The 16,584-nt window shown below is 35.1% G+C and overlaps 1 protein-coding gene across 3 annotated transcripts in view; it reads left to right on the forward strand.

Annotated features, from left to right (window-relative positions):
- Window positions 1-15,835, forward strand: part of LOC135217695 (Kv channel-interacting protein 1-like) — a 65,667-nt gene extending 49,832 nt beyond the window's left edge. The window contains exons 4-7 of one of the 3 annotated variants that reach the window (XR_010315166.1): window positions 2,809-3,021; window positions 7,354-7,951; window positions 11,084-11,225; window positions 14,919-15,835. Coding sequence is in view for 1 of the 3 variants with exons in the window: in XM_064253672.1 (XP_064109742.1) it covers window positions 2,809-3,021; window positions 7,354-7,542 (402 nt within the window). In the remaining 2 variants the exon portion in view is untranslated. Of the gene's footprint in view, window positions 1-2,808; window positions 3,022-7,353; window positions 10,691-11,083; window positions 14,618-14,918 lie in introns of those variants that run through there. The other 2 variants (XR_010315165.1, XM_064253672.1) reach the window with 2 other exon arrangements.
- Window positions 15,836-16,584: the final 749 nt, after the last annotated feature.

Here is a 16,584-nt window from a genome sequence, read left to right on the forward strand (position 1 = left end):
ATGCAGGAATGAAATAGGTTAGTGCAAGTTTTGGGAATGCCTGTGGAAGTAGCTGTTTAGGACGGAAGGAAAACAAGTTCGGATGCTGGAATGGAAAGACACCGGGAGTTGAAGTTATTACATGCAGGTGAGGTGCTGCTGGAGGGTAGCACTAGCGCGATTTAAATGGCTGACCAGGGTTTAGAAGGTATGTCAGGATGACAGAATGTTTCTGAAGGGATGGGCGAGGATAATTATTCTTTCACTGTATAAATGTAAAGGTGGTACATTTGACTGAAAGACTAGTAGAGCTTAATGCTATAAGTACACTAGGAATGGTGTTTTGAGGAATTTTCATTGAGAAAGTTAGACAAATGACTTGGGGTGATAAGAGAACAGCATGGGCAGCAAAGAAAACTGTGTGAGGATCAATTGTTTAGGAAAAAGCTGTGCAGGGCATACATGGACATAGAAGAGGTAACGGTAAAATCGTTTTAGTATGTGTGGAGTGTATTGAGATGTTTGAAATTGAAGCGTTTGCTACAAAAGCAGTCACTCTCCTATTTGATTGATTTGTTGTAAAATGGAATTTGAGACGATGGTGCGTTATTTCGCCATGGAATTTTTATGCTTATGGACGGAGTGACACGAGAAATGGAAAAAAAAATTCTCTAAATTGTAAGTGCAAAATTGTGGAATGAGATAGTGGGTTGTGGATGATGTTGGTTTGGCCAGTGTTAGCCAGTGACTGTTGATTTGGGATAGTGAAGAAAACCTGTATAGACTAGTGGAAGAGGAGAAATTTGAGAATAAATGTATTTAAGCGTAAAGTTATGAAGGTAAATGGTAACCAAGGAGAAGGAGCAATCAAATATTGAGACGATAATGTAAGACTGGGAGGTTCTTTTGTGCAGGTATTTGGGTGTTGATAGATTAGTAGGAGGATCAAGTCACAGAACATGTGAAGCCCAGGAAATTGTATGTGTATCCAAAAATTAGGAAAAGATTTGTTAATACTTTTGGATGTCAAGTTGAGAATGGATGAAGAAAAATGTTGAGCTAAATCTCCTTTATGGAAGTGAAGTGTGGATGTTAAATGCGAATAAAAAATGAATAATCAGTGGGTGATTAAGAATAATCTTTGCTTATTTGCAGCACTGAAAAGAGAATTAGCATTTACCAAGATCAAATATTTTAGCAAATAATTCCAACACGACTTAAGAGTTTCACCTGCATTCACAAACCATGCAAAATTTTGCAAGACATATTTCATTCCATATTGCTGGAGTCTTGCAACAAATGAATCAAGCCTCAGTGTCATATATTAGCAATGACTAATTTCCTGATTTTGTGATATTAAATCAATCAATTCGTCTGCATGTGGTAACGTCAAAGTTAAGTGCAAAAACTGAGGCAGAATGGAAAATTAGATTATAACAAAGCATTTATATATATATATATATATATATATATATATATATATATATATATAATTATATATATATGTGTGTGTGTGTGTGTGTGTGTGTGTGTGTATATATAGATATATATATATATATATATATATATATATATATATATATATATATATATACATATATATATATATATATATATTATTATAATAAAGAGACTCTACCTCTTTACGGAAACCTAAAATTAGTTTCCGCGAAATACCTTCGTCGTAGAAATGGTCGCTTTATTCACCACAACCACCGCCCCCTGCACCCTTCCCAGCTTTCCCTCTAATTCCCAAGTACGAGAGATGAGATTCCAACACATTTCAACTCAAAAATGATTAACGTCAACAGGAATTCGAGCAATATTCTTGGAACAATGAATTACTCCCCGGAATTATTTTCAGACCATAATAACATCACTGCCCGCGACAATTAAGACTAAACGAACGACATAGTTATTCAAACCCAATTCCCACCTGCCCGTTAATATATTTCATTAATGCGGAATTTCATTTGCAAAATGACTCCGACCTGTCAATTCAAGTTTCATGTGCGAAAAAAAAATTATATTTAATATGTTTCGAATAATCGACCCGGGCAATAACCAGCCGGTTTAATGTCTTTCGGTACAGGGTCGTGCAAAAAAGTTTTATGTCTATTTATATCTTACTGTCTCTGGAATGGCTCATTGACGTGGTCGTTCTGTAAGGAGAATGGCTTTGGTGCTTTCATAAACAATAATCACATATTTCATTCGCTCCATTACATTCTCGAGTGATTATTATCGACACTAATAATTGTGCATAGCTATTTCGGCACTGGCTGGATAATGTCTCTCTCTCTCTCTCTCTCTCTCTCTCTCTCTCTCTCTCTCTCTCTCTCTCTCTCTCAAGGTAATCATGTCTGATATAGTAACTACTCAACAAGCTTATCTATATATATATATATATATATATATATATATATATATATATAGATATATATATATTATATATATTATATATAATATATATATATATATTATATAATATATATATATATATATATATATATATATATTTTATGTATGTATGCATGTATGCATGCATATATGAGTCATATCACATTACCGTGATTCATATACATACATCGACCTACAAATGTCCTTTAATATCTAATTCGCTCTACCTCGGAATTAATATATTTTCATATATGTTAACCGAATGGGAATTTTGGAGTCGATAAGAAATTACATCATGTATGTAGTAAGTATGTATTAAACTTTTCTTTTTTTATAATACGTAACACTACTGGATTGTGGATAAAGCCAGTATACAAAATATCTTCTTTTTCTATTAATTCGCCAGTTAAAAGCGTCATTGTCTTTCAGGATCTGATCACTCTTCTGTCGCGTTTATCCCGGGGTTCCCTGAACGACCGACTGAAGTGGATTTTCTCCCTCTACGATCTGGATGGCGACGGGTGCATCACCCGGCAAGAGATGACGGACGTGGTGCAAGCCGTGTATGACTTGATGGGCAAGCACACAGACACGCCTGTGGATGAACAGACGGTGGGGCATAAAGTTGAAGAACTTTTCACGGTATGTAGGCAAACGGTGGTATTGATAATTAAGAGTTTGAATAATAAATACGATTAAGGTTCTGTTCAACTTCTATTTTAATATTTCACTTACATTTGTACTTATTTACTTATTCATTTGTTAATTTATATGTTTTTCTAGGAACTTATCTCCTCTTTCTGTATATCCTATTACCTTCAGTTACTTCTTTCGAATGGACACCATATTCTTTGGAGGCTTGAATTTCCAAGTCAGTGGCCCCAGTGGCCTTGTTGCATATGACTACGGTTCATCCCCTGAATAATAATAATAATAATAATAATAATAATAATAATAATAATAATAATAATAATATATGAGTGATTTTAGATATAAAACTAAAATACTCACTGTCAGCTTCTAGGCCTAGGGCTTCATTATGAACCTCTGATGCTCATTAATAATAATAATAATAATATAATAATAATAATAATAATAATAATATATGAGTGATTTTAGATAATAAAACTAAAATACTCACTGTCAGCTTCTAGGCTTAGGGCTTCATTATGACCCTCTGATATTCATTATTATTATTATTTATTTATTTTTTGGTTTATCACAGTCATCCAATTCGACTGGGTGGTATTTATAGTGTGGGGCTCCGGGTTGCATCCTGCCTCCTTAGGAGTCCATCACTGTTCTTACTATGTGCGCCGTTTATAGGATCACACACTTCTTCATGAGTCCTGGAGCTACTTCAGCCTCTAGTTTTTCCAGATTCCTTTTCAGGGATCGTGGGATCGTGCCTAGTGTTCCTATGATTATGGGTACAATTTCCACTGGCATATCCCATATCCTTCTTATTTCTATTTTCAGGTCTTGATACTTATCCATTTTTCCTTTCTTTCTCTTCAACTCTGGTGTCCCATGGTATTGCGACATCAATGTGTGATACTTTCTTCTTGATTTTGTCAATCAACGTCACGTCTGGTCTATTTGCACGTATCTCCCTATCTGTTCTGATACCATAGTCCCATAGGATTTTTGCTTGATCGTTTTCTATCACGCCTTCAGGTTGGTGCTCGTACCAGTTATTACTGCAAGGTAGCTAGTGTTTCTTTCACAGGCTCCAGTGGAGGGCTTTTGCTACTGAATCATGCCTCTTTTTGTACTGGTTCTGTGCAAGTGCCGGACATTCGCTTGCTATGTGGTTTATGGTTTCATTTTTCGTATTGCACTTCCTACATATGGGAGAGATGTTATTTCCATCTATCGTTCTTTGAACATATCTGGTTCTTAAGGTCTGATCTTGTGCCGCTCTTATCATTCCTTCAGTTTCCTTCTTGAGCTCTCCCCTCGGTAGCCATTGCCATGTGTCATCGCTGGCTAGTTCTTTAGTCTGTCTCATGTAATTTCCGTGCATTGGTTTGTTGTGCCATTCCTCTGTTCTGCTTGTCGTTGTCCTGTCTCTGTATATTTGTGGGTCTTCGTCTACTTTTATCAGTCCTTCCCATGATGTTGACGCAGTCCTCTATGCTTAGTAGTCCCCGCCCTCCTTTCTTTCGTGTTATGCAGTCTGTCCGTATTTGCTCTTGGGTGTAGTGCTTTGTGTATTGTCATATGTTTCCTCGTTTTCTGGTCTATGCTGCGAAGTTCTGCCTTCGTCCATTCCACTATTCCTGCGCTGTATCTGATTACTGGCACTGCCCATGTGTTTATGGCTTTTATCATATTTCCGGCGTTGAGTTTTGACGTGAGTATTGCCTTGAGTCTGCATATATTCTTTCCTGATCGTGTCCTTCATCTCTTGGTGTTGTATAATAATAATACTAATAATAATAATAATATAAATATAATATTATTATTATTATTATTATTATTATTATTATTATTATTATTATTATTATTATTATTACTGCAAGCCAGGCTGAAATCTAAGTTGGAAAACCAGAAAGCTGTAAGCCCGAGGGCCTTTAGTTAGGGAAAGCAGCTGAGTACAGAAAAAAAAATGTCAGAGGTGGAATCTGACGAATATGGGATGATGGTGATATATGTCTAGACCAAGCCACGAAAAATCAAAGTTTTCTATTAATTACACTAAAATTATTGTTACGTAATACGATGTATAGAAAGTATCGGAAAGAGACATATTTGACTGTGTGCAGTAGGTTCCTACTTGCGTAGTTATTTTTTCTCCCACAAAAAAAAAATATATTTAAATGAAAAGAATAGGATTTACAATACCATTCATTTCTGACCTCAGTGGATTGTATTTGCTATTTACTGCTATCTCCACCTTTGGAGTAACAAGCAAGATTTTTTGTTTGTTTTTGTCATTCTATTTTCGTATTTAAAATAAGATTACGAAGATATGTAAGTTACTGTTAAACAGCCGTAGAAAACGTAACCATTTCTGAATTCAAAGAGAACAAGTATTTATTGTGGGACTATTATAATTTAAATTTGTTACGTCATCGTAGTGATAAAAATGAATTAGAACTGTTATTATTGGGCATTTCATTATACTTGAATAAGAATTTGTCTTTAGCGTCATTTTAATTTGTTATTTAAATGAGCGAGAGGCTCTACCCATATAAAATTCCTTGATATCTTGAACTGCTGTGCTGTATACTTCTAGGACGAAGTTTTAGGTAATTGGAAATGCCATTGTAATGTACGAAACTACGTAATTTGCCGTGCTATATATTCCACTACTTATTTCTGACAGTTGGTAGAATGTGGTATCCGTTTTAAAGAGCTTTAGTAAATCCATATTATTATAGTTTTGCTCTACACAAGAACAGATGCGTTTCTAAAGAATCCTTAGAACCAATTCCGATAAGAAATGTGTTCATCATGTAAACAATAAGCCTATTTTTATTTAGGGTGTAATTGATCGTTCCTCAAAGGTGTTGCTCTTGGTCAGTTTGCCCAAATGCTAATAGGGATATAGAAGTGAATTTTAGAAATCTCAGAGATTGGTCGATGTTCTGAAGATTAATTACAAAGTAAGAAGGTATAAAAGTGAATGTAATTTGGATATTTTTGAAGTTTAGAAAGAATATTCTAATTCAGTAGAACATACACATGGATATTTTGTTATATAGATGAGTAGACTTCCTCTAATCTAGTTAACATATAGAGGTGCATAGTTACTTCTTGAAAAAAATATTGAAGGAAAGGGTTTTTGTAAAATATCATATTGGTGAAGAAAAAACAAACAAAAAACAAGAAATGGACGTCGCAGAAAAAAATGCCAGCAGAGTAATGAGAAATTGGTGCCATCTAGGGCGGGTCATTAGGTACCAAACAGATGAAAGGTTGAGATAGAAATCGAGAGGTCACTTCATAGACTCCCAGGGGAAAAATTTAAAAATTTAATCCCTTGCAGGGGATTAAATGGTGAGACAGAATTTCCTCAATGTTTCTTATAGATACGTTTAAAATAGTTTTAACTGTCATGTCTTGATTTGCATTTGGTACAGAATGGCAGTTTACCTCAAACGTAGAAGCCAAATGCCCGTGGGCAGTGAAAGTTTCACTGACTTGTTTATGTTTTCCTCTGTAGCTCAGTAAAGAAGGAAGGATCAGTGGAATTTAGGGCTAAAGCCCCAGGTACCTGAGACAGAAGGCAGGACCGATCAATTGATAGTATGTACGTACTGTTATTGTAGTTCCTGCTTCACTTTACTTACGACTTATCTCTTTTTTTTTATTATGCTTAGAGTAGGTTATCTCAGTTATGATATGGTAACTTAGACATCTCTGAAAGACTTCTATTTTAAATTTACAGATATTTCAGTAAATTCTATTTGACTCTTTTAAGTGATTTGAATTTGAGTATCATGTATACGATCTGATAACCGGTATTTTTCCCATTTCCAAAACAGTACTGTTATTTTCAGAAGAAATTTCTTTCTCCCCAAAAAATTGAAATAAATAAATAGAAAAACAATTAATAAAAATGGCCAAACGTTTACACAATTTCTAGGCTTTCGTCGAAACAATTGGCAAGTACCTCCTAAACAGAATCAAATACCCTTTTAAGAATTTCCCCCGAACTGTCAGTATATTTCGGGATCTTTCTTAGATACTAACCCCTTATATGGCGTGTTAATACAAGCCCGTTTGGCGGGGGGGGGGGGGGGGGGGGGGGGGGGGGGGGGGTGGGGGGGGGGGGGGGGGGGGGGGCGGCGTTGGACTTAATATCTTAAAGATAATGACCTCAAGAAATATCAGTTCAAGATAACGGCCCCCGAAAACCCGGGGGGGGGGGGGGGCGGTCACCACTATCTAGGAAAGATGCATATTTTCTCTTGCAGAATCACTTATCCCGATCAGCTGATCCCAAGTCATCCCCTTCTCTTGCAGACGCTCGACTTGAACAAGGACGGAGTCATCACCCTGGACGAGTTCACGGAGGCGTGCGGCCAGGACAGCACCATCGTGTACAACATCGACGCCATGCTGCACTGCGACCTGAACCTCCTGCAGTCCGCTTCGGAGTCCAACGGCTCCTCCGGCAACGATCGACCTCCTTCCAGAAACGGCAAGAGGTGACTGTAGCTGCTGGAAGACTACGACGAGGATTTCCACAAGACGTTGTTGCTCTGCGAGACGCAGCAGATGGAGGGAGCCACCGTTGACTAAGAGTCTTGACGCATACTGGACCTATTGTTGACATCTGCATGAACTAATGTTGTGGAGTCGATACCAGAATGTCTTTTGATATAGACCTACCTTCAAGTCTTGAAAATGGTCATACAAGCAGATAAAGAGGGCGTTTTTAATAAAGATGACATGCGAAGACTACTTATTGCTGTGAATGTTAGTAAGCAGGTGAAGAGTTGTGAATTTCATTTATCTACACATGAGATTAAATGTTGTGCGATGGACGAAAAGACAAGGTACTTAACTTCATTAGCGACAGAATCTTCAATGCCTGAATTCATTCTGCAGATAGTCAAAGGTATTAAACAAGGTTTCTTACTTGAAAAAAAAAAAATAAACCGCATACATTATAAGTACACTTAGATGAGGTTTTAAGTGAATTATTGTGACTCAGAAAGATTTGTCTATCAGACGTCTTTCATATAAAACCCGAGTCTTCGTTGTCGAATCAGATTTAGAGTATATGATTGGGCCTTAGATTTAAATTATTCTAGTGTATACCATAAGTATGTCATCCATTTTTGTGATGCTAGATTCCAATCAAAATCAAGTTGTCGACAGTAGTTATTCTCATCAGTAAGAGGAGTAAACGGCGATTGCGTTTCCAGTCTCCTTCGTTGAAGGGACTGAAGAGAATGGTTTCTCTTGGTATTTTGTTCAGTGGACTTGAAATATATTTCATTGTCATTTACGTGCACTCTTCGTCTTTACTACTTCTGCAGTTCCAGAACAGCCAACGGAGGTTAAAATTTTAATACTACTTTATATGCTTCCCAAAAAAGTGAACATACAATTTCCAAAATATTGACAACATTGCACTCTCTATATATATATACTTTTGCTTGCTTCAATAATCAAGTGTACTTTCCTGTACAGTTGTGGAGTTACTTTTGTCTCTAAGCATGCTGCCAAAAGCAAATGCTTTGCAAGAAAGTTCAGTTTTATTGTAAAAGAATTCGGGAAATGCGTAAGAAGTACGTAATGGTTTCCTTTTCTAAAGCGTGCTAGCAAACATGAATTCAGATGCGACGTATTCTTTTGCATTCAGAAATTATGCCCTTGCAACCAGGAGTAAATTTTTCAGTCTTTCACCTTTGACAAATTAGGTCCATAAACTGAAACGTCTAAATTATAAATAAGTTTCGTGACAGATTCGTTCAGGGAAGTCTTCAGATGGAGTACATAAGTTTCAAAAGAAGCGAATCAAATACTGATCATCGTAAATTTCCATAGGCTTCTTATCTGATGCTCATTCCACGATGTCTGTGTCTGACAGACTAAAGGAGTTGTGGATAGCTGTATATTACTCGTCGATTGTTAATCATAACTAATGAAATTTTAAACATAGATTAATCATTTTCCAATTCCTTCACTGCACTTAAATGAGAAAGTAATAGATATATGTTATATCGCTGGCATACAGTATATTTTCACTGCCGTAGCGAGCAAATGTATTTTAGTAGTGAACCAAAAACTATTTCTGTATTCGGTGTAACATGAAGGATGAAAAACGAAACAGCGGTATATTTTGGGATCTCAAGTGAAAATAAATAGACAAGTTTTCTCAAATTGTCAACGAAATACCAGGTCTAATTTTGTATGAGAATTTATGAGACTTCACATTCTTTGTATGAGTGATTGACATGAGAGCAGAAGAGGCGAAGCGTCAGAACACAAAAATTAAAGATCAAATCAGTCGAAATCCACGAAAACCGAACGAATGAAGAAATGAGAAGCTTCATCTTCAATGCAGTTTGTCACTTGTGGGCCTGGTGAGGACGGCAGTGGGTTAGATTGAGGCGTGAAAGCCAGTGGTTTGTACGAAGATCACTTAAATGTTTAGGGGTCGAATTGAAAGATTTCCTGACCAACAAATATGAATTCGGCCATCTTAAAATAACTTTGCTTTATTTGTTATAATTGGACAGGGTACAGAGGAACAGTTTAGTTGGGAAAGAACCGTAGTGAGGGTGCTGTAGGAGTTTACCGGAGGAAATGAAAACCATGCTCAAGATGTCAAAATGTATAAGACATGAATAATCTTTTTATGCATCAAAATTAAAAGAGGGGGAATCGGTGTAGCTAGAAAGACCAAGTTGGTGTGCAACGGACGGCCTTGGAGGAGGTAGAACATTATTATTACCTTTGCTGTATACTTAATTATGAAGCTGGCACTGAGGGAGCAATAAGAGCGGAAAAAATAAAAAGAGTAGCTACGGTCTGGAATGAAGGTAAAAAGGATTGCTGAGACGTAGGCGTTAAAAAAAATTAAGACATTTTGAAGAGGTTTCGCTACAAAGTTATGAGATTCATGGCTGGAGTGCAAGTGGCTGAATAATCGGGTGTCGGTGGATGGATGATATTCCAAGATCTTTAGGTGGTTTGGTAACGCGATGAGAAGAGACGAGCCGGTACTGTAGTAGATTCGGAAGTGACCAGTAGGAAGACCCAGAAAGCAGTGTAAAAAGGGCAGAGCAGAAGACCTGACTTGGAAGGAAATTGAGGCACAAAGTGCACAAGATAAAGAATGGAGAGGAATCATGACATGCCGAATCCAAACCAGGCAAGCCAACCCCTCAAGAAGAGACTTTTAACGACAACAGAAGAATTACGCCATTTATTTATATCCAAAATCTATATCATTAGCTGTCAATATTGGCAGAATCCAGCTGAGGTAGAAAGGTTTTTAAGCCAAGTTCAACAGAACTGGCAAGTTAACGCTTTTGTTTAGTCAGAAATAAAAATGAAAGGGGAGCTCTTGAACCTTAACGTATTTAAAGCATGGAATGGATTCAATATGTATGAAAATGGTAGAAATGACGTCGTTAGGCTGCTGACATGAAAATATGGCAGAGCAACATGATAAGGATACGTTCTCTACTCTATAATTGCAACCATGGGGAATACTGTAATTAGTCAGACAGCTGTGAAAGTTTCTTTTCAGCTTGACAGAAACAATGGAGCGGTTTCTGTGTCCTAACAAGATCCGAGAGTATCAATTTTCCTTGATCATTTCTTCATTGTATACTGTACCTTCATTGTAGTATATATATATATATATATATATATATATATATATATATATATATATATATATATATGTGTGTGTGTGTGTGTGTGTGTGTGTGTACATACATACATACATACATATACATATATATATATATATATATTATATATATTATATATAATATATATAATATATATATATATATATATACATACAGTAAGTCATTTTTAATCGCTCTGTAGACAAAAGGGACCAAATTACTACATTTGTCTTACATACCAAAGAAAAATAGTTTCCTGGATAATATCTGTTTCTTGTCACCTGACCGAATTTTTTTTATATCTTTTATATATTTTCTGTAGGACAGCAACTTTTTTTTTTTTCATAACTTTGTATTCTGAATACAGTTTCTTTTTGTAGTGGCTGCCAGACCATATCCTGAAATCCTTGAGAGGTAACAAAGACCCTTCCATGTCACTTCATTGAAATCACCAACGTTCATAGTTTTATGTCAAAATTTTTGGTGCGAAAGAAAAATCAGAGCTTGCGGTTTTATGCACAAGTAAGTAAAAGATACAATGCCATTGTAGTATTCGCAGCCAGTATTGATAGAAGTAGTAGGAAAGGTAGTATTTGCTCTGGTATAATAGTTTCGTTTCAGTGCATCAAAAATTTCATGCAACTTCCATATTGAAATCTGATGAATGGTGTAGCATTTCGCCTCATATAAAAGATCTACCGAAATTAATAATAATAATTTACGTGTGAGTAAGCAGCCAACATTGGGCGAATGTTCATTGTTTATCATTTGACGTTGATACATACAATTTTATCAATAAAAAAAAACTTGTACCTAGGGAAGCGAGAATGTGTCGCCGAGGTCTTGGATTGAAGTGAAATTCTCTTGCCTCTCGGAAAGTGAGGAAACAAGGAATAGTTGGAAATATTTGACCGGCGAGTAATTAATTAACTCAAATCTTTCGTCTGTTGAGTTATAACTGCCAGCATGAGTGTGTTAGTGTAATTATCATTTTCAGTTTGGTTTCACGAAAGAAAAAGGTTTTTAATAGCATTAAAACAGAATTATTTTTGGAATCAAAACTAAAGGAAGTCAATCATCAGTAGCAAGTTTGCACTGGGAAGCTTAATAGAGATTGGTTACTGACAGTAGTCTGTTGGTAGTAAGTTGATTACTGGAAGTAGTTAGTTGGTAGTGAGTTGGTTTGAGAATATTATTTGTTTGGTAGTCTGATGGTTAATATGTTCACCAAAAGTGAGACATTTGGGGTTTCGTACTAATTATTGAATTCATCATTGACTTCTATAGTAATTCGAGCAAAGGGAAATCTAGGCCTTACATATGGAAGTTAATTGCATTTAATTATTTTTCATTCAGTGACATACGAAGATGGTTCCCTATAAAAACAATGTTATGAATGTATTCGAGCAAGGCTTTGTTCTTATTAGAAGAATATATTTGGAAACATTTTCTTTGCGGATCTAGTCAAGAATTATTGCAAAAAATGGCAAATTCTGTTTTCGTGGAAATTCGACTTGTGAAAAGAAGAAAAAAACTTGCCTTATCGTATGACGCAATCAGCGGAACAGTGAAAACGTAAAGCCTCTTTTTAAATCTATTCTAGATTTTACATGACCGGTGACTGTTTGTATCATGACGCGTTGATATCCTCTAAAGAGAGAGAACCAATCAAAATACTTAGCTCTTGGGGCCAAGAGTATACCGAATACTCTTCTGAAAATGAAGTCTATTTTTATTATTATCACTCCATCAGTTGCTGGCAGAACCCAGCACGGGTGAGTTTCTTCGATACTGATAGCATACAATTAAAAAAAAAAAGAGATTAATGATAGACCTTCTAATGCATTAAGTTCTTTCTTCATACTAATGAATGTAGATAAAATGATGATGATGATAGTCTGTGTTGTTGTATGGTTTCGGTAAATATTTTATAAATATATATATATGCTGTAACTCTTTTATCCCAAAGTTACTTCTCCGAGAGATAATGTATATAGCTATGAGAGATAATCCATTGTATGCACATTAAACTGTACATTCGATTGTACCGCACTTTACTGTACATTATCCATTAGCACAGGTACTTTCGACTGTACTGAGCTGTACATTATTTCTTTTACTGTATAGAACTACCTAAGCGACTCCGTTGAAACATTTCAGTGTTAGTCTAAGCGACGAGGAGAAAAAAGAAGAAGTGAAAGATATCTTGTTATTTTGTAAAAGTTGTGGAGATTTTGTGAATCGTCCATATTCGTTTTTCTGTACGTGTGAATTCAGACGACCCAGCAATAGGCACAGCACCTCTCGTAATGTATCTCTCGACGTTCTCCCTGTTTCTCGTAATTGTCATATCTACTTTCATTCCGGTAGAAGGTTCTCGCTTGCCTTGTTGGTCTCTGCTCCTTTTCATACAGTGTGTCAATGCAAATGGATGGATATGGTCAATTTCTGTATCTTGCAGATGAGAAAAAGGTATAGTAAATCTTCCTTCAGTTTAGGAATGAGTATTTTGTACTAAAATTGTTAAGTAAATCTTCCTGCAGTTTAGAAACAGTATTGTTTCATAAATCTTCTTACAATTTAGAACAGAGTATTGTTTCTTAATTAAACAAACCTTCCTGCCATTTAAAAAAAGAGGATTGTCTCTTCAAATTGTTAAACGATTCTTCCTGCAGTTTAGAAAAAAGTATTGCTTCTGAATGGAATAAATCTTCCTGCAATTAAAAAAGAGTAATTTCTCTATAAATCGTTAAGTAAAACTTTCTGCAGTTTAGAAAAGAGGTATTGTTTCCTTAAAATCATTAAAAAGTCATCATTGTTTATAGAAATATTTTCTAGACAGGAAATTACGTAACTGTATAAATCGTGCATGGTTCAGCCAGGGGGCTGTCAAGGGTAATAAATTCGATATCAGGTTTTCGTTGTATGAACAGAAATCTTTTAATTTAAACTGGCGGTAAACGTCCACCGACTGCCCGATCCAGATTACTCAAATGAAATTACATTAAGTGAAAAATAAAACGGTAAAATTGCTGTACATTGTGTTCAGGTATAAGATAGATACAATTACTGTGCAGTTACATCCGTCTAAAGGAACTTTGTGTGAGGAATGCCAAGACGTTTATGTATAGAAAACTATCGAACTGTTAAATGTCCAGATTATTCTGACTAAATTGTATAAAGTGAAAAATGTTAAAATTGCTATACGTTGGATCCAGGTATCATAAATGTATAATTATAGTTACATCTGTTTAAAATAATTTTGTACAAGAAATTATATCACATATATCTATGTCCAGAAATATCAGATATTAATATATGTAAAGATGACAGTCCCACTTATGATGATATTTTTTAACTAGATATATATCTGTATCATGCCTCTTTTATTTTGAAACTATTGTGTGTGTCCAAAAGCAGGTGCATAAACGCTACACGTTCCCTTCATTGAGAAGAATATATTTCCTATTGAGAAGAATATATTTCCTTTTGTATATTTAATTGCTTTCGTCTGTGATTATCGGAAGATGGTTTATAAACATATCAGTCACTGTGGCATTAGTTTTAGGCGACTATTTGTTAAAGAAAGAACCATTAACTATATGACTTTAGTTTTTCTCAACATTGTTATGACTATAAATGTTATTTCATCGATTTTTATCAGGCTTTGTATTTCGTAAAGTTACAGTTGAGACTTTGCGGCTGTATTTGTCCTGAAGAATAGGACGACTAGGATTTCAGCTTGTCTGCTTGTCATGCATAATAGAAACAAGCTTTCTTCATATTGCTGTCCTCCCTTTTGATCAAATAATTGTCCTTCATCATCAAGCTCCTTAACAGACATTGTATACGTACACAGTCTTGACACGGATACGCAAACACGTACGCACACACACACACCCACACACACACACACACACACACACACACACACACATATATATATATATATATATATATATATATATATATATATATGTGTGTGTGTGTGTGTGTGTGTGTGTGTGTGTGTGTGTGTGTGTGTGTGCGCGCGCGTGCGTGTGCGTGTGTATTTGTATGTACATTATGATATATAATATATATATATATATATATATATATATATATATATATATGTGTGTGTGTGTGTGTGTGTGTGTGTGTGTAAACATGCACTTTTATATACACCAAACTTTATTATTTTCTGTAATCATGGAATTTATTCTTTCCTTACAGTCAGAGTACCCGCCAAATTAGTCCTGAATCTCTGTAGCTACACCAGCACTGGCATTTAATTCATGTAACAAAAGTCACTCGACTATATAAAGAAAGACTGAACAAATATCAGGAAGGTTCGATTCGTCATCTGTCACTACCGAGTGATACTTCAGGTTTATGTACAACGCCATATTTAGTTAAAGCTGACTGGCATTGAAGTCCCCATGAAGAAGTAAGTGATGAATAACTTCTCGTGTGTGTTGCTGTAACTTTTATAAGTAGAACAGTACAGAACAAACATGCCAATACAGAATCGGCAAGGATGTCTCCTCTAACTATTTTCCTTCTCATGTTATCGTACCACGAAAGGCTTCTAAAACGCATTCAAACTTTGGGAAAATCAAAAGAAAGAGAAATAGATGTTACAAAATAGTAGAATAGGGCAACTGTGAAAGAGAGAAAAAAAAAGACTCGACAGTCAATTCATTCCTGATGTCGTCCGTCAAATTTGTATACTTTTTCATCATTTTGTATTCGAAGGCTGGTCCTCTGTACTGACATGGGAATACATTTTACAATTAAAATAGAGATAACCTATATATGCGGCCACTTTAACACACACACACACACACACACACTCAAGTGCTGTCAGGCCGCTATGTCTTACGGTATGCAGATAAAAAGAAATAGTAATAATAATACGTAGATCAGTCTTTTGAAACATGTGGCACTAATTTTAATAATTTCGTATTCTGTGTTTCATGCACTGATTCGTAAATAAATAAATAAATAAAATAAAATAAAAAATAAAATGAAAATCCAGTTCAGGATACTTTGGCATTTTAAATATTACGAACGAAGTTTATTATGGCTCAAGGCAGGTCAAATATTACGGGCAATATATATATATATATATATATATATATATATATAAATATATAATATATATATACATACCTACACGTGTATCCCAAACTTAATGCTTATATATTACATTGGACATTAGCAGTCTGGTGTAGGTGGTGATGTTTCACAATGAAATCCAAAAAAAACTTGGTACATTTGACGTATTTAAAGAAGTCAGTATTATTATTATTATTATTATTATTATTATTATTATTATTATTATTATTATTATTATTATTATTATTATTATTATTATTATTATTATTCGGAAGATAAACCCTATTCATATGGAACAAGCCCACCAAAGGGGTCTTTGACTTAAACTTTAAGCTTCCAAAGAATATGGTGTGCATTAGGAAGGAGTAAGGCGAGTCAAAGGGAAATACGTTAAGAAAAGGTCCCACTGATTAAAGAGAAAAAGAATAAATTAATTGATAAATAAAGATAGTATTAAGGTAGTGATGCATTGCATCTTCGCTTGAACTTCTGAAGTTCCAATTCGTACTAATCAATTATAGCAGAATTTTATCCCGAAAGACAACGTAGAACTTTATGAGAAAAAAAGCTGGAATAAATTGTTTGCAGTTATTTGCAATTGATGAGAAAATAGCTGGAATAAATTGTTTGCAGTTATTTGCAATTGATGAGAAAATAGCTGGAGTCAATTATTCGCAGTTATTTACAATTACAGCAAATATTTTTCTTATCAAACAATCAAATAGATACTTCGGTGAAAATCAAACGACTGAGGTGCCTTATTGCCAACTGGTGATACTTA

Source organism: Macrobrachium nipponense, chromosome 7, assembly GCF_015104395.2.
Source record: "Macrobrachium nipponense isolate FS-2020 chromosome 7, ASM1510439v2, whole genome shotgun sequence".
NCBI classification, from domain to species: domain Eukaryota; kingdom Metazoa; phylum Arthropoda; class Malacostraca; order Decapoda; family Palaemonidae; genus Macrobrachium; species Macrobrachium nipponense.